The sequence below is a fragment of the Aplidium turbinatum genome, chromosome 3 (genome assembly GCF_918807975.1).
Source record: "Aplidium turbinatum chromosome 3, kaAplTurb1.1, whole genome shotgun sequence".
NCBI lineage: Eukaryota > Metazoa > Chordata > Ascidiacea > Aplousobranchia > Polyclinidae > Aplidium > Aplidium turbinatum.
In genome coordinates this window covers 40,528,180-40,552,328 of record NC_137474.1, presented here as the reverse complement: position 1 = coordinate 40,552,328, position 24,149 = coordinate 40,528,180, and the positions used below count along the sequence as shown (strand labels likewise).

The 24,149-nt window shown below is 38.2% G+C and overlaps 1 protein-coding gene across 2 annotated transcripts; it reads right to left on the bottom strand.

Annotated features, from left to right (window-relative positions):
• Positions 1-343: 343 nt before the first annotated feature.
• LOC145766438 (cell surface glycoprotein MUC18-like) lies at positions 344-22,492 on the bottom strand. Of its 2 annotated transcripts, XR_014288718.1 has the most exons (19): positions 22,345-22,492; positions 20,679-20,783; positions 19,464-19,616; positions 16,374-16,496; positions 15,553-15,711; positions 15,282-15,443; positions 14,548-14,748; positions 13,818-13,921; positions 12,573-12,729; positions 11,763-11,876; positions 10,642-10,796; positions 9,898-9,976; positions 9,245-9,342; positions 8,661-8,832; positions 8,147-8,186; positions 7,574-7,625; positions 7,081-7,172; positions 4,837-4,885; positions 344-4,319 (listed from the first exon to the last, which is right to left on the bottom strand). XR_014288718.1 is itself a non-coding variant. In XM_082578149.1 (18 exons), the coding sequence occupies exons 1-17, from the start codon at positions 22,379-22,381 to the stop codon at positions 4,874-4,876; spliced, it is 1,923 nt and encodes a 640-aa protein (XP_082434275.1). In that variant the 5' UTR covers positions 22,382-22,492; the 3' UTR covers positions 344-4,319; positions 4,837-4,873. The 2 variants fall into 2 exon arrangements, 1 of the variants encoding a protein (XP_082434275.1); XM_082578149.1 differs by lacking the exon at positions 7,081-7,172.
• Positions 22,493-24,149: the final 1,657 nt, after the last annotated feature.

Genomic DNA, 24,149 nt, shown 5'->3' with positions numbered 1-24,149 from the left:
ATACTTAGCTACGCTACTGAATTGGATCATTGTCATTGGGGCCCGCAAAGCACATTCCGCACAGGGCCCGAAATACCCCAAGACCGGCACTGCTGGTAGTTGGCCTACAGCATTTAAAAACAAGTTTTAGACTTATCATCATCCGGGGAATATTTTAGGAGATTTTTACCCATAAGGCATTAGTCGTACCCTTGTTAACAGTCATCATTTCCAATGTTATTATTTTGTGGGGTTATTCAAATTCCGTGTTAACGCTGCTATCACTGAGAAGTTTGTTGCAAATATACATATAATACCTATCGACTTCCGCCCTTGCAAGGAACAAAGGAAATGATTTGCAACATATTTTGGTTATCATTTATTTTTCAATAACGAATCGGCGACCGAAGAACTACAAAAACATTGTGAGTTTGGCAGCATTATAAAAACTCACATGATGCGATCTTTATGCAACTTTTCATTTTAGACTCAAATACTTAAAAAGTAAAGCAAGTAAGATGATATTTTAGGGGTAACATTTTTCGAACTACTTTGTTAAAATCGATATAAAGTTCGCTTAAATTTTGTGGACAATGCAGAAAACAAAAGAAAAAGCATTTTTTTACCAAAAAAAAAGTTGTAGAAAGTTGATAAACTCTTTCTCCTGCAACAAAACTTGCGCAAGGTGTTTGCATTGTAAGGTGCTACTTATACGTACGGTAGTTAATTTTCAAGTAATTTACAAAGATTAGATATAAAATATGTAATATCAACAATGCTTCAAAGCAAACAAGCAGGGCTGTGGAGTCGGAGAAGTTTTGGCGTGTCCGAAATCGGAGACGTCAAAAAAAGGCCGACTTCGACTCTGGTTTGATACAAAACGATGAACATTAAAAGTTTTGTTAACAATCTTTTTTCAATTTTTTTTTCTTGTTTTCAGTATTGCGCTCTACTACTTTACAACTAAATAGAAGTGTTTCATCTTGTCAGTTTTTGTGAAAGTCGCCCTTTCAATTTCGTTCACAAATTCAGTAATTTTTTTTTAAATGAAAAAAGACAAAAAATAATAAAATCTGGCAACCTTCATAACCTGGCAACGCTGAGGTCGGAGCCCACCAGCAGTGCTGTGTTAAACCCTTTGTGGGCCCCGGGGCCAAAATAATTTTGGGCCCTCTATCGTCAAGCAGACCTATAGTATTGTGTATACTTTCACTGCACTGATATGGAAATGTGGTTCACTTCAATAGACTTTCTTACCAGTTTAAAAAACAACACAAGTGTAAGTAACCTCAAACACAGGTCTATCATTTTTTAGCTACACCTTTGTTCGGAATGAAAGCCAAAAGTGTTAACAATTTCTAATAAAAAAATACTGGCAATGGAGTATAGTCACGACGCGGTAATACCACCGTACCGCGCAGATTTTGACTGTTTGAACTTTTCGTCGCGGTACCGCGATAAAATCTGAGGATAAAACCAAAACTGAAGAAATTATTAATTTTCATTCAGATTTGGTCATCTGGTCTGGTAACATTATTGTTTTTCACCATTGTTATGGTTTATCTGGCAACACTACTTGTTCAGTCAACCAAGGTAAAAACATTGTGTTTGTAAATTTTAATTTGTAAACAAAAGCAGTGTCAAGAGTTTTGAGAATCAGGTGTTTAATTATTTTTATTTAACATTATTTCATTCCAAGGCAAAGCTTTCATTATTTTATGCAGGCATTCAAGTTAATTAAAGTTTTTAGGGTATGGTAGCCTTGGTTAGTGTCAAGAATAAACACTTAAACAGGTCACTTGTGAAAGAATGATTTTTATTTTGGATCAAAGCAATTTCAGTGGGCTACCATACAACATGTGATATGCCAGGTATTTGAAGATAAGATAAATTTCATGTGCATATATTTAGAAAAAAGTAAATACAGAAGAACGTTTCTGCTAAAAGTATCCAGCATTCAATAAAAAGCAACTCAGATGAGCTATAAGAGGTGAACAACAAGTCCTGAATTGCCTAAATAGAACCTAAATTTTTTCCAAAATTTGCTTTTGTTTAATAGATTCCCTTGCATTTGATGTGCACTTGCACAAGTGCACTCTTATTCTTCATGGTGCAGACTGCAGAGGCAGTATGATATTTCGAGATGTTTTGCGTTGTAGTGTACGGGAAGACATGTGCACTTGCACAAGTGCACTCTTATTCTTCATGGTGCAGACTGCAGAGGCAGTATGACATTTCGAGATGTTTTGCGTTGTAGTGTACGGGAAGACATGTGCGGCAGCGGACAGGTTTTTTCTGCTCGTGACATCACTAGTCAAGGATATTTAAAATTACGGTATTGTAAATGTTAATAAAAATGAAATGATAAATCATAAAATAAATTGAATGTATAGGTAGGCTATGTGAATTCACAAAGGGCCCAACTCCATTTTTTTCATTTCACTTTTTGTGCTTTCCGATTTCTTTCAATCAAAAGAAATTGTATACCGGTATGTGAATTCAAAAAGGGCCCTCTAGTATTTTTTTCATTTCACTATTTGTGCTTTCCAATTTCTTTCAATGTCTTGTAAATTATACTAAAAAGCAGCCAAATTTTTCAAACATATCGATAAACACATAAAAAATACCCTGTCAATATTTCCATTGGTTTTGAAATGGGCCCAACTACATCAATTACACTTCAACTTCTAAATAGTTTCTCCACAGAATCTTCTTCACCGAGTGAACTTATTAGGTATGATGCTTCTTACTAGTAAGCATAAAATCATTATCGAAGTTTCACCACAAAAGTAAATGACCAAAATAATTAAAACGGTTGTGCCAAAAACACTTTGTGGCAATTGGGCCCTTCTTGAATTCAATATTCAATTGCATCCCACCTGTTATATATATTATGTTAAATATATTTCTGCAGATCATGTTACCGGAACTAACGTTATCATGTTACCGGAACTATCGTATCATGTTACCGGAACTAGATCATGTTACCGGAACTATCGTATCTTAACTTTCTTTTAAGATAGTAATGGTGTTTTTAAAGATGTTTCAGTGTAGTGAGGGCCCAAATGTGAGATGTTTTAGTATAATAAGACCTAAATCATCTTTATAATGGACAAGTACACGCAGTAAACTTTAGAAAATCAAAAAAAACTTCACTGAAACGCAAATGTCTGTTATTTGTGGGCCCCCTGAGATGGTGGGCCCGGGGGCCGGGCCCCCCTTGGCCCTCCCCTTAACACAGCACTGCCCACCAGTTATAAACAGAGTTCTCAGAGTTTTATATTTTTTGCTCAACTTCCAAGCCCTGCAGAAAAGGCACAAAATGGTATCGCTAATCATGCAAGCTTACATCAACAAAAGAATTTTAAATCTTGTTTGTATCACGACGGTGCACAATGCTAAGAAATTTACTCACATAAAGAACAAGCTAAAACTGCTGGGCACACAAACATGGAAAAATGGTCTCAATAAAAGAATGCAACATACCAGTCATTTCTAAACTTCTCAAGTTTGTCCTTTTTACATTGATTCAACGTTGCAGACAGTAGCCTAGCGTATGCAAGATTTTTTTAAAAGGGACATTATTTTTTCCCTAGAAAAGACCATTTGCTGAAAGCCTAGGCCTACATATGATTAGTGCACTTAATCGACACGTAATCGACAATCGACATGTCAAACATACCAGTGTTTGAATTAAAAACTGTTGAGATAATTCCGATAGATTTTACATTGAAAATAATTGCATCGAAGCAAAAGATTATAAAAGTTGTGGAACAACAACCTTAAGACTTCGTGCCACACTCGTAGATCGCTGAACTGTAAAGGTGCCAGCTTAACTTGAGCATAGTGAAGTTGGTGGAATCTAGTTCAAATGGCATTCAGTGATCAAAACTTATCATTTGCAATAAATTCAGCCTGCAAGAATTTGGAAGGCACTTAGTAGTTCGTTGAGGCTAAATAGCCAACTGGCATCTACCCAGACAGCAAATCAACCATTTTTTACATTGATTCAACGTCTGCAGACCTTGAATGTAAAAACAGTTGATTTGACGTCAGCATAATCATAGCAAGAAAGTCGTAAATTAATTGTCAGCGTCAGTAGACGTTAAATAGATGCAAAAACGACTGATTTGTTGTCTGGGAACAAGTGGTAGCAATAAAATACAAAACAACTACAATCGGCGTAAAAATTGCTATGCGCCGAAGCATAGAAGCAGTTGAGCGGGGCTATGTACAAACATAAACAATTGATCAAACTTCAGAACGCTCCTATGCTGGTGAGATTTGAAGGGACGTGGTCTGTCCATCATTGCAATTTTAATGTCCAATCACCGGCCGCCCTGGAAAGAAAGAATTGGAAAATGTGTATGAAACCCAACTTCTAAAAACCAGTGAAAAACAAAGTCTTCTTATGTTTCAACATTAGAATCGGTGTAAACATAAGCTAAACAGGCAATGCAAAACATTCATGGTCGTAGCTTGTTTGTTTCATTGTCTGTTCCTTGTTAGTGCTAGTGTGACTTCCTGCTTTCATTCTGTTTCACTCAAACGCACGATGTGAACCAAACGGTTTCTTTTTCTCTCTGAACAGTGTCGCAAAAAGGGACAAACAGATAAAATGATCGCATTGGCGAGATTTTTGTTGTAAAGTGATTAGTGATTACACTATTGATGCAAAACATGAGCGAAGATGGGCATTCTTACTAGAGCCTGTCCACGTCTTTGCCCGCATTTGCCAAGCAAGCCCCTGGGGAAAGTTGCTTATTGCATACAAAAAATAATAAGAATCAGTTTCGCCGGAGGTGGGCTGTTGGCTCTCAGAAAAATTAGCGATTGTTGCAAAGACGATCAAAATACCTGTTCGGTTGAATAATGCAGTTTGTGCATGCGCAGATCAGGCGTTGGCCTGCAATAGTAAAAGAAGATGTCAATCACTGAAAGATGCTACGCGGCTGAAAACATTTCAATAAAGACATAGCCCTAGTCAGCAAATCAGGTGGTTTTGTATATTGATTCAACGTCTGTAGACGCAGCCTGCATAGGCTACGTTGAACCAATGTAAAAACGATTGACCTTCAGTATGGGGGAAAACTCTTTATTTTGGCTGTGATTTGCCAGACACACAATGATGCTAGGTAGGCTATACGTTATATACAATATAGTAAGCTTACATTGTCACGCTAATGGTCATTATGTTGAGCCGTAATCGGCACTTCATTTAAACTGAAACGTTATTAAGTTACATTTTGTTTAATTATTTTTAGTTTAAAAAAAGGCGTTTCGTGAAGAACTAAGCAATGTTTTTTGATCAGGATCACAGAAATACCTTTTTGCAATTTGTTTATTGTAAATTTATAAAAATTTAATTAGTTTCTGCGCATCTTGCTGATTCAGCTAGTACAGTGGTTCTTAACCTGGGCGCTACCGCCCCCTAGTGGGCGCTGTTAACTTTTAGAGGGGCGGAAATATTCAGGGGGCGTTATAGGGGGCGCTACATTCAGAAGGTGTAACGATATTTTCCTCACTGCAAATTTGCTTTAGTAGTTCTGCTGGGGGTACGAGAATCCACCGAGGATGAGGAGCTATATACAGTATAGAGATTGTGTTTAACAAGGGAAGTAGTGATTCTCTCTCAGAGCATTCTATGTTGGCCTATACAGCACAATGCACAACACCATCCGACAAGCGTGGACGTCGGATGGTGTTGTGCATGGCCTTTGTTGTTGATAATGGGCATTGTTTCCCTTTCCTTGTAGTAAGTAAATGGCATTTTGTGGTCAGCTTTTGGCAGGGACAGCGAGCAGGCAGTGCAAGCAAACCATAAGGACTGGTCATAATAATAGTCAGTCAATAATGGTTATTAGTGTAACTCTTACTAACTACTAAAAAATCAGCAGAGATGTGCCTTAAGACTTTTAAGTTAAGAGCCTTAAGGCACATCTGTGCTGATTTTTTAGTATTAAAACTAACATCGGCTTAAACTAGTTTTTTCTTACTAACTAATAACTAATTACTACTGGCTGTAGGCTAGCCTTATAGTCTTGGAAGAAAATGTCATTAGTAGGCTACAGCCCTTATATTATGGTGGGCGCCAGACTATGGAAATCTCTGAAAAGGGGCGCTGGGGAAAAAAAGGTTAAGAGCCACTGAGCTAGCCTAACCTAGCTGATGAGAGTTGCCTTTTTTGTATTGCCAGACGTGGAAATAATGTAAATTTCTGACTACTGCTGGATGAAAAACTATGGAGATGACAGAGGTAGCCTATCATTCAAATCACGTGTTTCTGGTACTTGGTGTCAAAGGATACACAAAGAAACTTTCAAGTTGAGACATAAAACACCATCAGACTAACCACGCAAAATGCACTACGCTTTGAAGAGGTTGCGGCAAAAACAAATCACTGCGATTGCAGGGATGATTAGGGCTGAATAAAACACGCACGCGTGCAAATTAGCAAGCATCTACGCAAAGAATTTGCCAAACTATGTAAAAATAACGCCTTTCCAACGAGTTACAAGGCATTCCACAATTAGCTATTGTCAAGTGTTTTATACTGCCCGCGTCTAAAAAAAACAGACAGTCATTTAGCCTTCCAACCGCAATAATAGATTCCAAAAAAGTAGCCCAATGCAAAACATGGACCAAATTTCACCGAAGTGTATTAAAATGAGTTTTATTTACAACGGAGGGGCAAGGCATATATTTCAGCGTTAAGTTGTGGTGTGGCCTACAGTGTGAGAAGATTTAATTATAGAAGCCCGCACATTTCCACCTTCAATGCAGACTACTATCATTGAGCATTATTCAATCCCTTGATTGTTGCGATCGAAAAGCTTATTGCCATTCTTTCTGAGATTTTACTTGGCACATGCAGTCAACAATGTATCAAATCCAAAACTAATATCAAGGAACGCCGAAATTTAAAACCCGTCTGGTGTCATAGGGTTAAAAAAACAACAATTAAATCGTCAGATTATTTATACCAAGAAAAATAAATTATAGACAGACACAAATGTAATTGATCACATTCACAGTTTAAACATCAAATGATTGGCAATGCAGCGTGCTCTTACTTCATCGTGCGGTTGGCTATTACCCTACCATTAATCGTTAGCTTGTTTCTGGGAAAAGGTTCGCATCAGGTTGGCATTGTTAAGACGGGAATCGTCGTGAGCCTCAAAATCAACTACAAGCTGTACCAAAGATATTTTTACAGAAATATCTTGCAATAAAGGTATCGTTGTTCATATTCCTGGTTCGACTCTTGTTGTGTGCGTTTGAGCAATGTATTTCAAGGACAGCTTTCCATTCAGCGGCACCTTGTAGATGGAATTCAGCGGCACCTTGTAGATGGAATTCAGCGGCACCTTATAATTCACAGACAACACTTCAACAATCGGAAACTTCACTGTGTCAATCTCGGTGACCGGGCCTGCCTCAGTGATTCAAACCTTCCACAAGTATGCGAAACTGTCAGGATTAAGCTCTTAAAGGCTTTATTGTCAGTCCAAGGATAAAGATTCCCGCAATTGATCACAAACTCAAGTACAAAAGTTAGATATTTGCACCGTTGGATTCACGTGTGAAAACATACCTCCTCTGTAGGTGCGTTCAATTTGTCCGCTTCTACATCATCGATGGTTTTCCTATGACATACATACAGCTAGGTAAATATATCACGTATAGCCTACCTCTGCGGTAGTTATAGTCTTCTACCGGTTCGATCGAACCTGGTCTTAAACTTGTGAAATGTAAGCGAACCGGTTGTTGGAGTAGATTGTTGATGAACAGGTTCTTGAAGATATCGTGAGATTTACGGTTTGTTTGTAAAAATGTGATATTCAACCACCCAACTCTCTCCCCAGACAGCAAAATTTGTCTGGGTCGTTTGTTTTAAACATTTTAAGCGCAAGTAGCCAACTAACTTTAACATTTACCAGTAATTTGGAGCCACATATTCATCTCTTTATTTTAATATCGGAATATTATTTCCGTAAAATTATTCAAAAAGAACAACTAAACAAAAAATATCGAAACATATGCCTATATGAACTCCTTGGAACAAAAATCTTGTGTTGTAGCCTAGTTCGTAAAAAGCAAAAAACTCATCACCATTCCATTGTTTATTTAAATAATTAAAAGAAATATCTGAGTTGGAAACACTTACTCTTTCTTCGCAGGGGGGTCTTCTTTTGTTCTTTGTTTTTCTAACCACAAAAAAATAAAATCGATTCAGATACTTGCTCCAAAGTTGTTCGCTATCCCAGACAGCAAAATCCGTCATTTTACATTCATTTAACGTCTGCAGACGTTGATTTTGCTGTCTGGGTTCCTTTAAATAAGACAATTTCTTGAAAAAAAGGTAAACCTCATAGGATGCAACAAAAACACGGGTTACTTACACGCAATGCCGGGTGATTGATAAATAATTAATTAAAAATATTTCTTATAACTTTCATTAAGCATATTTATAACGTATTTATTATCAATATATTATATTTAATACGTTTGTTTATGACTGAGACTTGGCCGAGTTCAAAATCGTTACTTCACGCAATTTAACGTTAAATCAACTTAAAAATGAACAAATCAGTTTAAAATTAAAAACGTTTAAAATCGCTACTTCACGCAGTTTAACGTTAAATCAACTTAAAAATGCACAAAATCAATAAGAAACTCACTCATGTAATAGACACCACCAACAATGGCAGCCAGCACTGCTACAACAATGAGAACAATCACGATAACCACTCCTGTAGGCAAGCCGTCAGACACGGCTTCGGTACAGCAAACCTCTTTCAAATTGAGCGTCGTATTTTTGGAAGACAATTTGTTGCTTGCCATGCATGTGAACTGCAACATAAAGTGATGACACGTGTTTTTGCATCGTTGTATCCATCACAAATATGCGCTGCCCTCAGCGCTTTACCAAGCAAGCAGTTTCAGTACAGTCCTATAGAACCGCAGCCGAGAACACGCATTCGAGAACTTATGTAATGTATAATAACAAAATGCAAAAAGACATTGAGATAAGCCCAGGCACACGCTCAAGTACCCGTGGCCCCTTTGCGAATATTCGGGGTTACGCTACAAAATCCAAACATTCATCGTCTTAAGGTTCTTGGCGTTAACTGTGGCGTTTCACTTACGACAATGAACGATACAAATTACCTAAATGCCATAATCCGTCATTTGTACATTGATTCAACGTCTGCAGACGTTGAATCAATGTAAAAATAACGGATTTTGCTGTGTGAGATCGTACCGAGACGGTTTCTTTTTGTTTCTGCATACTCGGGATTTCAAGAACCACTTCATTTTTTTCTCCCTTTGGCTCATATGTACCAAAGCCAGACATCCACACTGTAAACACAATGGAATTTAGGAAATTTAGAGTATTTTCAACCGACATTGTTACCAAACTACTCTTAAATTTATGGAAGATTAGCGTCTTTACCTTCTTACCTACTGTACTTAACCCAAATCTTCAACCATCAGGAATAAACCTGAGGACGGCACTAAAAGTTCACAGTGACCGGTAATTGAACATTTTTGTCTTGTTTTCGCTCTCAATGTTTCCTGGAGTCATGAAACTGTATACGAATACAGTTAACTCCACTTTTTCCGACCAATTGGGTCTAAGTTACTGTAAGCGAGTTTCAAGTGGGATATTTCACAAAAAGCTGTAATTTAGCCAGGTGAAAAACGGTCTTATTAAACAGGCATTCTGCTTTAAACAAGACCCAGTTAAGAGAGGAAGGCCCAGGACAGAATGTTTGGTTCTCATAGCAATGCAGGCAACGGAGAAAATAAGTTTTACACTACATTACGTACATCAGCATATCTCCACGTTTAAACGGTAGCCTACTCAAAACTAGTTTCTTAGATATTAAAATTGTGTGGACGGCATGGACTTACTGTCACACTCTGGGATAGCGGAGGCAGTGCAAGTGATTTTAACAGAATAAACGTCCTCTGATTCGGGAATAGCTTCAACCTAAATACAAAACATAAGTAAAGAAACCAAATTGGAGAAAATGAAGAACATATTTCTCATCGAGTGATTGTATGTTGTCTGCAGCATTTCTCATCAGTAAACTTGGACATCCAAGATCATTATGTTTTCATTTTGCTTCATATTGTCACGATTTTGTAAGTCTTATTCGTAAGTTACCAATCTTATATCTTTCTAAAGGTTGCCAAATTGCTTACCTTACTATTATTATCTTATTTCACTTTCAAATATGTTTTAACTTTTGTGTTTTGTCGCTTCTACCTTTTTGTAAACCTTTACTATGTTGACATGTATTGCGTTTGCTTTGATAGCCCGAAACAAAACAAACTGAAATGATCTACATACAAAGTAAAAATTTTTGTATGAACTAGATTGCTTTAAATATTTTCAAAAATCAACCTCTTGATCAACCATCAACTTAGCAGTGTCATTGGCGTCATTCGTAGCCTACTTTGACGTCATTCGTAGCCTAATTTGACGTCATTTGTAGCCTACTTTGACGTCATTCGTAGCCTAATTTGACGTTATTCGTAGCCTAATTGACGTCATTTGTAGCCTACTTTGACGTCATTTGTAGCCTATTTTGACGTGATCGCAGCCTGATTTGACGTCAACGTAGCCTATTTCGACGTAATTCGTCTTCCTACCGTTTCGCTGATGGTTGGATTGCATATGGTTTCAACAGTTATCTGGTGCCTAGCTGTTATGGTTGTCGTGGCGGTGGCCTCGCATACGTATTCACCAGAGTCAGTACCATCCACATTCTCCTTTTCAAACGTATCCCTATCCCCGATAAATTTGTCTGAATGATTGCAAATGCAAACAGGAGTCGATAGGCAGCACATTCACAGAAAGTTAAAAGAAAAAACGACGTAGCCTACTATACAGTTTAAAAAGTCAAGAGACTTCGACAGACTTAAAACAGGACTGTGCGCAGTATTGTACTGACAGCCACGAAGCGAAAATCATAACAATAAACTGAGCAAATGTTATCTACCATAAGAACACGCTATGCTCATTGCTCAGTAGACAATTTTCATGGTTAATTGCGCTAACTGTAGTGTTTTAGTGGTAACAATTGTTAACAATTTAACGATAAGACAGAAACAATCATCCATGCAACATATAATAGGACTACTTGGTCTAATTATTCATCTAAGGCCGTCGATGCCTGGTTCAGGCAAGGCAATTGAAGAAGAAAAAGTAGTGTTTTAAATACAGGGTCCGCAAAAGGATTCGAAGCCCTCACCTTAGTGCTACTGATATAATGTTAAAGCTTGAAGAGCTGAAGGTGATCCATCTCTAACGTCAATTTAACATTACTTTCAATCATTGCTATTACATTAGTCTCTTGTGTCTTATGACTTCGAGTTTTAATGAATATAAACCATGACGATACAAACTATTTCATAGTTGACAATGCATGAGAACCATTTCACAGATTACCGTCCGCCCCGATAGCTCAATTGGTTAGCGCGTCACTTCTGGAACGGAGAAGCTTCAAGATCAAGCGGCGCTGGTTCGACTCTCGGGGTGTGTGCTTGAGCAACGCACGTTAAGGACTGCTCTCCATTCAGCGGCATCTATTGGATGGAATAATTCCCCGGCAACAAGACTTCAACAATCGGAAACTTCACTCTGTCAATCTCGGTGACCGGGCCTGCGTCAGTGATTCAAAGCCTCTACAAGTATGCGAAACTGCCAGGATTAAGCTCTGCAAGAAGCTTTCCCAGTCCGAGGATAAAGATTCAATCAATCACTGTCTCACCATCTTTCATCCATTGGTAGTGAACAGTCAAGCTAGAAGATGCAGCGCACTTCAGAGATATTTTTCCTCCTTCCTCTGCCGAGGTTGTACCCGCGATGACCGGACCCTCCATCCCTGAGAATGGAATGAAATCCAAGTAATTGTGATTATTTTTCCAAGACAAAAATCATTGTCGATAAAAACGTTTACGATTGACAAACAATCTTGAAAACCTGTAGGCACGATAGCTTTTGAACACCGTCAGCATACATCTTGAAGGAGATCGATATAGTTGGAACAAGAACCATGCGACTATAAATCGTCAGATAGGTTTTTCAGCAGCACTACTGCCGAATTTTTAAAAACAAAATCACTTTTACAAAACTATCTTTCTAGTCCAGGCTATAAGACCAAAGGTATGTAAAGTCAAGAATACAGAATTAGACTGCTTGCCAGGCATCTAATTATACAATATTTACTTTGGTTCTACTGGTGACCGCAGGTTGGGCTACGATAAAATGCTGAAAATGATAACCAGGTTTATTTTGAACCTTTTGTCAGTCAAACAGCAAATTTCTTCATTTCGTCAATATGTTTCTGTAGTGTCATTTTTCTGCTAAGCAAAGTTGTGCTAACAGGTTTCAGCCCCCTTGATAAGGTCAGTTGTGCTGACTGACAAAATGTCCGAAGTAAAACTGGTCATTCCTTTCAAAAGTGAAATGTTTTATGAAATCTAAATGCTAGCTGTTGTTTGATTGCTTACGCAGATTTCCATTAATTAAGCCTAATTTGAAACAACACCCTTGAGATTTATACTTTCATGAAACATACAGTTTACGTTCAACTTTCCAACATCCAACACTCCCCCCTCATAGTCGGTGTAGGCTCCTGAACATTCGTATGTTCCTTTGTTGCTTCGACTGGCAACGAAACTATAAGGCTCGTCTGTGACCTCTACCATCTCGCCGATTGGAAGTGCTAAGTATTTCTGCAATACAATAATACTTGTAAGTTGTGACTAGACATAGGCCCGGAAAGTTAGGCCCAGTAGCGTTTGCGGGGGAGTCCAGGGATTACTTTTGGACCACGGCCCGGCAGCGAAAATTTTTTTGCCACAAACTTTCTGTCTCATTTGTCATTTGCATATTTCTGTAAGTGTAGCCATTACTGGTTCCCGCGCAGCGCGCGTAACTGTTTTTACCGATTTTCGCCCTTATAGCAGCCGATTTTCAGCCGATACTCACGCTTCAGGTCTAAATCTAAACATTGAACTTGAAAAATAAACGTAGCCTGGAGACACACCTAGTCTGGTCAAGTTTAAGAAGGTTGAGAAAAGAAATTGATTCTGGTCACTAGTCTAAAAGTAAGATTTTCCGAATTGATTAAGAATTAATCTTAACCCTAAAAATTAACCCTAACCTTACTTTTTATGAAAAGCTTTTGTACACAGCAAAATTAAATGTAAAGAAAAAAAATTGACTTCGATGGGCGTCGAACCGATGTCCTCACGAGTGTAAGGCAAAAGACGAAACCACTGAACCAAACTCGCCAACGAAAAATGTTTGCATTCACACGGTATAACTAAAACTCTATGCGAAGTAGCAAAAAGTTTGTGGGAAAAATTTTTCTCGGCCGGGCATGATTTCATGCGCAATCTTTTTAAGGGGCCTGGGAACTTGACGAAACCGCCTAGTTTTCTTTGGATACAGTGTGTTTTTCTTAGAAATGTCTTTGGAGCCCAAGGATCTCATTAGTACCGGGCCCAGATTATCGTCTCAATGGTCCTGGTTGGGCTTATAGGGTAGGGAGTTAAGTGAGTAAATCTCACTATCGTGAGGAAATCGCAAAAAAAGAATAGGCCTAACATACTTTTCTGAATGAAAATGGATGATTTGCAACATTTTAAACGACATAGGTTTGTAGTGCTAAAACAGAGGAGTGGCATTCGAGAAGCAACTTTCGCTGTTACGAGCCAGATGTCTTTTCGTTATGTTTGCTTTGCTGCATTGTTTTCAGGCAGACTGCTCAAGCTAAACTAAAAGATTGGTATGCACAGTGATAATTGATGATACATACCTTCGGTAAGGGGTTGCCATTTGATTCACATGAAATGGTCACCTGAGAGCCCTCGTTTACTGTGTTTGACGGTGCAATGTTGATGTCAATGGTATCGGAGAGGTCTAAGAGTGACAGATCATGTTTAAGTTCAGTTTTAAAGTTTTTAAAAAACTGAAAACATATCTTTCCAACCAATTTAACCACAAGAATAGAGTTAGGCTATTTTATTAGTAAAATGACACATCCATGATTGAATTTCGTCTTTAACCTGACCGGGACGAAACAACTGGTATGCGGACAATTGCCTTCGTAGGATAATTGCCCCCCGAACAGCTCGCATTGCAACCATTATACAAGACTATGAAAATCGCAATGTACTTGACTTTTTAAGAGGAATCACTCATAATTTACATTTTCAGTGGCGATATTTAAATATCTTTCTGTCGCAAATAACAATCAAACTGTTAGCGCTAATTAAGAAAAAACTTTACTGCACTTCTTGGTGGAAGAAATTGTCCGGGGGGCAATTGTCCTAGATCCCAAACAACTACATACAACAATAAGTTATATGCTAGCAAGCCAATAAACCGTGACATTGGGAAAACCTTTTAAGATTAAAACGTGCATTGACAGCTAGTTCTTTGGGTAGTAAGGTAGGTTACATGAATGCAGCTTACACATAACTCAAGTTTTTATTTTCAAATCAAATACGATTACGTAAGCTAAGGGAGAGAGGCATTGTTCTTACATTTGACTTGGAGGGGTGTGGACTCATTGTCAGACGCAGCTTCTTTGCTTTCTGATGTTACGAATGCGGAACACCGGAAAACTGCTCCGTCTAGATTAGCGCTTGGGATAATCCGCAACTCTGCCGTAACGTTATAAGTTCCATCGGGATTCATTTTAAAGGAATTTTCAAAATCATTCTTTTCAATATTCCAACTCGACTCTGAAACAAATAAACTGTGATGAAAACTGCGGGGTATTTTTTTCAAAGATAAACATTAAAAAAGACAATTTACATGAAAGCATTACCAGCTCACAATAATTGACTGGTTTAAGTGGATACAGCTTTGGTAGAGAGTTCGCTTTGTTGAACTATCGGCAGACAAAACGAAGTAACTTTAACGAGTTTAACATAATGCATTACGGCTTACGCAAAAAATATAACATAATTAAACTAAACTCTAACGTTTTCGACGCGTACTTGTGTCCTCATCAGGCATTACAAATCTGCACTATACATAAAATAAAATTAATTTCCATAAAATGTAATGCCTCGCCTAAAACACAGAAAAGTAATTGCATTGACGGTGTTTTTGCAAGGTTGGATTTATATAGAGCTACACATCATTGCGTTTTGTTGGAATCGCCTGGAATCGTTGAAATGCTGGATCCGTCCCTATGTGTTACAAAAAAGCGAACTCCCTCACGAAACTATAATTATGTCAAGAAACGTGGTACAATATAGTCTCCACATACCTGTGTTTGGAGACTTTGCGTGGAAGACGATATTGTTTGGAAGTGGGTAGGCACTGGCAACATTGCACTTGACAATAGTAAAGTAGCCATCTGTCTCAACAGATGCTGTTGTGAGATCCACATCCATTGACTGGGTGGTAACTTCTTCTGCGATGATCATTTCTGTTCAAGCATAAACTTAATGGTTACATAACAAAAAAGACTATGCAAATTTTACATGCTATTCTGCATATTTTAACAACATTAGATAACTAACAAGTTAAAATCATACCTTCTGTGGTATTCATTGACCCTGGATTGGTCTCAGTATCATTGGAAAACAACGATTCATTTTTCATCTCTAAATTTTCAGTGGGTTCCGGCTTGGGCAAGGGGGGCGGTCTAATGTCCAAATCAACATCAACATCTTCTATAGTTACAGTTGGCAAATCTAAAAGCGACGACAAAGACATAGTTGCTCATGTTGTGGTTTGCAGGTAGTTACGTGTGTCATAAGTATAGTGGTCCATAACCGGAGTGTCAAAATTACGGTGACACGGTGCCTCAGTACTGTAACTAAAACGACACTAAACAAAATTATAGTGATGATACTTTTTCTAGGTGACACCAAAAGTAAATTCCAACAAAAGCCATTCGATTCGTAACTGTCGTCTACGAATGTTGCTGTGTCTAAGTATGACGACCCACCCGGGTTGATGACTGACTACTGACTAGTATCGGGAAGCATTATTCAGTCACTACTCACTGGGATAAACTGAATTAATATTGAGCCAACAATCGACACTAAGCTGTGGAGAAGAAGTTCGTCCAACAGAGTGGCAGGACGCCTGTCATCCGAACCAGGAGCCAGTTATCATCATTGAACAACGAGATTCCGCTAGAGCGCGTGCACAAAGTGCAGCCCAAGGAAACACTATTTTGGTCTCCCATCTGGGCTTTATAACATACAATCTTTAAGCTTAGGGCGCATTTCAAGGATAAAATGAGTGAAAATTTTAATATGGCTCCCCATGACTCACGAAAAGCGAAGTGTGGCTAAAAAGCTTTGGAAACCCCTGAGCTAAAGATTAAAATAAAGTTCGAAAAACTCACTATAAACACTGATGGGAAACTCGATCTTTTGCGCGACATGTAGTACCTCATCGTCCACTTCGCAGGCATATATCGACTCATCAACAATGGCGATGTTCTTTATAATCAGATCGGCGTAACCATCTAAAACAGGTAAGGTTGTAAAAGATGATGTAAAAATGACCAATTTTGCTGGCTGCTTTACATCACAAGCTCTGGTCTGAAATAGGCTGTGTTGCTGTAAATCTTCAACATTTCCTATGATTTAAAGGTGAAAAGAAATATTTTTGTCTTATAATGACGTAATGGTCTGCGCATTGGCCTTAGATACACAACTGTCTGGTACACTACGATGACATGGAACAAGATTAGAACGTATATTGGTTCAGTGGAATGCTTTAAAATACTTGTTAACATCTAGCATGACGGTGATAGCTTCATTTCTGGTTTGTTTGAGGAGGCTATGTTAATGCTAATGAAACGTTACATCACGTTGACTTATCGTCACTGCAAAACCAAAACTGTTATCTGGCTCACATGGCGAAATTTGACTTTACTTGCAAGGGCAATTTGATAAGAAGATGCATCAAGTGAAGCAGACAGATGTTTGTGCCAAAGGGAAGCATAGTTTGAATTGACCGACTCACTATCGTTTTAACTTAAAATATAAACAAAGATGGGGGCCTGGGGAGTGGGGATAGATCGAGCTTGTTGACTTGGGGGACAGTTTTCACCTTTTTTCTCGGCAGTAATGTCATTTGAACACAATCAATCATTGGATTTAAAGCAGAAAGTGGCCACGAAGGCCACACATAGCAGAAAGATATTTTCGTTGTTTGAATAACCATTGTTGCACAACATGCAAGTCATCAAATTATCATGTTTGTTCAGACACCATTTAAACGACTTAAACAGCAAAATCCGTCGTTTTTACATAGATTTAACGTCTGCAGATGTTGAATCAATGTAAAAAATGACGGATTCTGCTGTCTGGGGATGTGCTCCAAACAACCTTGATAGTCAATTACCGAAACGAAGCAGTAACATTTCATGACTTTTTGTAGAAAATACGAAGACATAGAACCAAAAACAACATAAGAACAAGACTCTGCTCATCAAAAATTCAATCATTATTTAATCAACGTAATTCAAGTTGGGTAACTTTACAGTAACCTGACGTATGTGACGTAATGGCACTCTGTTTCTCTTTAACCGCGACGATTCATTACCATTGTTGAAGTCAATATTTACGCTTGGACAGTGATAAGGAACAACCCACGGCTTCAATACAGGGAATGTGGACGCTTTTCAAACGTTACACAACGTTGAAATAAAGTTATTACAGAAATCATGGACCAAGCTATCAGTTGAAAAATGTAAGATGACACTTTTTTCTGTGGTCAACCGCCAAGCCTCCGCAAGTTACAAGCCAGTCAGACAATCAGTTGTTTTTTACATTGATTAAACGTCTGTAAACTTTAAATCGTTGTAAAAAGGCTGATTTGCTGGCTGGGAACCTTTACTAGGTAGGGAATGACTAATTTTCTTGTGTTGTCTTTGTCGTCAAACAATTGCTCAATGGACCAAATGTGATTCCGTTGGCGGGAATTAATTTGTGAGTGTGTATGGAGATTATTACGTCACAACGTGTCTTCAGCTCCCCAGGCAGCAACTCACTGAACTCAGTCCTTTTTTACATTTTTAAAGTCTGCATGGTTGAATCAATGTAAAAAAGGGACTGATTTGCTGGCTGGGTCTCGCCAGTGTATTTTTGTACACAGGGTGCTCTATTCCCTTTTTGTTGTTGTGTTGCTAACTGATGATGAATTGAAACGGTCATTTCGGTGCAAGTACATACATTTGCAGCTGGATCACTTGTCAAAGTACTAATTACTTGTCAAAGTTGGCTCAAAGTACTTTGACCAAACTTAAAACAACAGCCAGGAAGCAAAGTAAGCTAAAGTATGGAAACACACAAAACAATAGTTATCAGGCGAAAACACTGTAGGATAGATTTTTCACAAGCACATACACATATGCAATGCCACTTAGTTGCATTGGATTTGTCTTTACCATGTAATAAAAACAAAAAAAACGGCACAAACAAAGCTACGTGCTTTCGTAGCTACGTATTTGTTATGACCCAAAATGTTACTTCTCGAAACAGCTGGTCTAACGTTGTAAAATAATTGAAGCTGGGAAGATGAAATGATCTTATTTGATATTAGTTGTACCATGACGTAGTTGTACAACGTTTATGTCACAATATTTGAAAAAAAACGATTATTTTTTCATATCCACTGCTGAGATCACAGATGCCAGAATGATTGTTTATCTTAAATTTGGCAAATTTGCCCACTTTTAAAGCAAGTTCGAGCATCTTTTTCAATTTGGCTATCAACTTGAACATATTCAGTTCTTAGCTAAAACTATAACTAAACTAAATCTCAATTAGTGCTGCATTGCGTTAAAATTACCACACTTGAACCGTTGTGTAACTGTAATAGACTGATTATGCTGTTAGGTAAACTCAGACACCATCATTTTATTCTGTTCACTTTGGATATCGTAAAATATGGACAGATTAATTTCTGCTAAATATTAGCATCGTTCCATGATACTTTAAGCGGATTGTAAAAAAAAACAGGGCTGTGGAGTAGGAGTCGTGGAGTCGGAGGGATTTTGACGTGTCCACAGTCGGAGTCCTATATTTTTCGCCCGACTTAACAGCCCTGGAAAAAATACCTTTCACCTTCACCCAGGGTACCTAATAAAGATGGGCGTATTTCTTAAAGGAAGGCTAGCCGGGACAAATGAAATTGTCATCCTACTCTTCGTTAGTATCTAAAGCCTATAATGAGAACTTTACCTTTTCGTTACTGAATGCGGACTGTCACGTATGGGATCACATTTCTCTGTATGTTTATAATTTGATTTTTAAAATTATAAACATGGGAAAAGTGTAGCATGCGTGCACTAATTTCAGATAGTGTTTTCGCTATGCTTAATGTTATTTGATGTCCCTCTATTTTTTTTGAGTACCGACCTCAAGGTTTTAATGTTGCCAGTTACTTTTTGTAAATAAATTACAGATCGGGACCAAGCATTCACCTCCAAATCGTCTTGAGCTCAACACAACATTACTCGGAGCGTCAAGGTATTTGAAAGAGAAATTTGAATTCAAACGACTCTTGCCGATCTTCACAGTGTTGGCCCCGCTACCGACCCACCAAGACACACCAACATCCTCCAGATCCGCATCAGCTGAAATAGAAACACAAAGACATAAGACCAAAGTAATCAGTCAATTGAATTTATCAGTCAATGTCAATTAAGTTAAAATCTCCCAGACAGCAAAATCTGTCATTTGACATTAATTCAACATCTGCAGACGTTGAATCAATGTAAAAATGACAGATTTTGCTGTCTAGGTCCACTGCGTGGTAACCGCTCAAGAGTATGCGGCTGTGTCTTTTGCAAGTCACACACTAGCACTAGCATGCCTGAAAGCGAGCTGAGCTTCCTTGCCTACCCGTTCACTTAATCTAAATCTTTCACAACCGGGCGTAGCTCTTGATACGATAACAACAAAAGGTCAAAGTCAACTTCCGAACACTTCATTGCTCGTTCTTTCAGGTTACTCTTCTTCTTTTATTGTAACACTTGATTCCAAGCATTGACTGTCTCTTGCATGAAAAGTTTCCAAGATTCTCTGTTGTTTGCTGTGTGTATTAGGTGTATGTTGGTGTTGGTTTTGCCGGTTTGTTGGTCTGGTCGAGGTATATGTGGCCAAGAGTTTATTGTAGTAAGTCGCCAGTCCTGATCTACAGTGCCCCACCATCTTGGCTGCTTCAGACTAATCCTCAGCATTACTAGTTCCGCCACATAGAGACGATGATGTTGGACTTCAGGAACCTGGACGTCAGGTTATTCTACTTTTCGCAAATCATTTCGGGACAAGAAAATCTGTTGAGTGGTTGAGTCCGCTTCACTTCTGTGCCGCTATCCAGCCAATAAATTGGTCCTTTTTGATGGTTTGACTTGTTGACTGGACATAATCCGAAACAGCAGGAACTAACAAATGAACCTGCTTACAAGCTTGCCTAGTTTGCCTTATAACTTAATAGATATTGATTAAGTAAATGAAATCACTATTATGAAAGTAACCAGCCTGTTTCACCCTTTGTGGCATATTATCGGAAGGCTCTCATTCAAAAGCAATCATCAAAAAATAACATGGCAGAAGGGATGGAATATTATTTCGTTACCGTACTGAAGCTAACACCGTTCACATTTAACAATATGAATAAGTTAACCAATACTTACGTATATCAAAGTAACACGTTAGGGTGGCATTCTGAGCAAGTGGAAATAAGGACGAACTGCTGTCAAATTTTAGCGTCACTTCAGACCTTTGAGCGGCACACAAACCTAGAAAATATCAGTTTATTTGGTTCTTGGTTGTAACACTAAAGAATTATGATGCATGATCAATGTCAACTTAAAATTCACAGAGCACTCAGAAAAGAGGTAAACTGAATAAAAAAATAAAAGAGCCCAACATGTTGATACTAAACTCATATTCAGCAAACGTTTCGAAAAGTAAACTGTCTTCATCGTCAGTGCTATTAAAATTAACTACAATTTTAATAGCACTGAAGATGAAGACAGTTTAGTTTTAAAAACGATGACGTAGGAAGGCAATGTACTGTGGTAGATGCTGAAAATCTTTGGTGTACTATTATTTAAAAAAGTTTGAAAACTGCTGATCTAAGGTTTGAATGTAAACGTTATTATCCTAATTGCCATGTGAAGGGTAGTTGTTACAATTCTTCGCCAGAACAATTCTGTTTATTGTCAATGACACGCTTGACAAGCGGTAGATTGTCCCACCCCAGACAAAAAAATCCGTCATTTTTACATTAATTTCACGTCTGTAGACGTTGAATCAATGTAAAAAATATGAATTTTGCTGTCTGGGTCAGTCATTCAAAGCCGCAAGTGTTCAGTCGGCTAAATATCAGACGCCGAACCCTCAGAGGCAATTTGTAAAAAATAACACCTGATCAACAAGAGACAAATATGATGCTGCAGCAGCGAAGACATAAGTTCTTCACTCGCCTACTACGCACAACTAAACATTCAAAATCGTTACCAAGAATGCATCAAACGAAGACCTGTTGAGAGAAAAATTTGGGCCGGTACCAATGAGATCCTTGGGATCTAAACCAAGACACTTCGTAGAAAAAGCACTATATCCAAAGCTGGAGTTCATGAAACGCCATCTCGTTTGATCAGTACCGTTGACAAGGGGTCCAGGGGGTTTCTTCATGTTCCTGGGCCCCTTAGAAAGGCTATGAACTCCTAAACTCAACCCGGGTCCAAAAGTACTCCCAGGATCCCTCTGTCAACGCTACTGATCCAACGAGATCGCGTTTCATAAACTCCATTCAACATTTCTTAGCTTTTACAGCCAAAGCATAGCAGGATCTATTACTGTAGTATAACCCAGACAACAAAATCCGTCATTTTTACACTGATTCAACGTCTGCAGACGTTGAATCAATGTAAAAATGACTAATTTTGCTGTCTGGGTATTTGCAAGTTTCAGGAGACCATTTCAAGAGAATGTCTTTTTGTTTTCAGCAATAGGTGAGCTATAAACATGACGTAAAAGTTATTTAAGTTTATGGTTTCAGCAATAAATAGCAAATGTCTTCTCTCTTCACCCGATCAGCAAACTGGTTGTTTTTAATTAGATCAACGTTTACAGACGTTGAATTAATGGAAAAATATACTGATTTTCTGGCTGAGATATAGCAGTTGTTGCGCCACAATAGGGAATATTTAAATACTATATAAAAATAAAGTTTTTGTGATTCAATTCTAAAATTAAGCATCGTAACACATTCCAATTCACCTGACTGACGGAAGTAATATTATTTCAGCAGAAAACAACATTTGCATTAATTATCTTGTGTGTCACACTTACCAAGTAGTAGACTCATCATAAGCCAATTCCTCTCCATTATTCAACAAATAGTTCCAGTCTTGGCGATAAAAGAACAAACGGGCAACACAGCTCAGTCACCGAAGCAAAAGGATTTTGATACTTAATTCTCTTAATCAACTATGAAAGAAATCGCACGAGTGAGTGAACGTCAATTGCTTTTTATCAAAACTTAAGCTAGGGAAAGTTACAAATATCATAAAACGTAGCTTAAACGTTTTGCTACGCTGATTCAACAAAATTTGTCAGCTGAAAAGTGATTCTTCATTTTCTGGTTTACACCTGGGTGCACACTTGTTTAAAAGTCAGGTGTCCATTTCTTCTGTTATGACATCAGTCTCAGAAAAGTGCTTATATTTGTATCTCGTGACGTTGAACCGATGTAAAATAGATCGTCTGCAATTTGGGTTAGGCTGAAATTGAGAACAGCAAAACGTTAACTAAACGTCTGTCAATCATCTGATGCGTACAGTTATCAAAGTTCCAACAAAATTTGTTTTTTTTTACATTAATTCAACGTTTGCAGACAAAAAATAGACGGATTTTGTCAGGTAGGGTTTGGTTTCGTCTTACCTTAGCTACACTTTCGCCTGCTTGTAGAAATTCTCGTTCATAGACAAGGATTGTAGCCTATTTCGCAAGGGGGATAAAGCGCTCTTCATACACACCACCAGTTAGTACCAGGGCTGTGGAAGCGGAAAAACATACGATCCAACCATGGGACACGTCATAATCCCTCCGATTCCACAGCCCTGGTTAGTACGTTAATGATAACCGTTGGTGCTGGCACTGAAACGATACTGAAGAAGTCGACTTTCAGGTGGCGAAAGCTTTATCAAAGAATTATCACAAGTTACCGAATGTGTCTGATTTTATTCAGGGTAAAAGGCTGCACCATGATCAAAGTCAGATAGAAAGGAAAAGACGATTGTAGTGCGTAGATTTCTGGCATTTTAAACAGCAAACAATGCAAAACGAACATTCAATAGCACGCCTTTACTGGGCAAGTGCAAAATATAGGCGTTGATGAAGTTCAAAGTTGAAAGCCTAGAAAAGCTATGTGAAACAAAAACGTGTGCTATTAAATGGCAGCTGTGTCTTTTTGTCTTTTTAAACGCCATGAAAAAATGTTAAAAACACAGGTGGGTACTTGAAAACGTATGATTTAGTTTCATTGAGTGAGGAATGGGAACTCCAGGTCTTCAGCAATTGTGTGGCAATATCCTCATTTTGTAAACAAATCCAGACGCTTAAAAACAAGAGTTGAAGTTTGATGTATTGTATAAGGTGGTAAACCTCAGTCTGCATACTGTTGGCTACAACTCCACAAAACACCAAAAGCAGATATTTACGCCAAGGCAGGCGGCAGATGAAGTTTAAGACATCAACTTTTGTTGGTGGGGTGTGTTTCAGAAGACTTTTTTACTCAATTGCTGATGCAATTAGAATGTGTGACCAGTGACGAAGCATATACAAACGTGTCTGTTCAAATTGCGTGTTTTGTGCTGAACTAATTGCACCGTTTGCGCAGCCTTAAAATTTAGCTTCGGTTTACTTTAGGTAGGGTATTACCAGCACACATTGATATCCATTTTATATTTTTTGTCATTTATTTTTGACTTCTTTGCATTGATTAAACGTGTGCAGACGTTGAATCAACGTAAAACAGACCAATTTGTCTAGTTCAATTAATGCTGGTAAAATTGCCATGTAAAACTACCATGTGTGTTTTTCCAACAGCAAAATGATTCTGCAGCACATTCTACTGCAGAAAAACAAGTTAACTT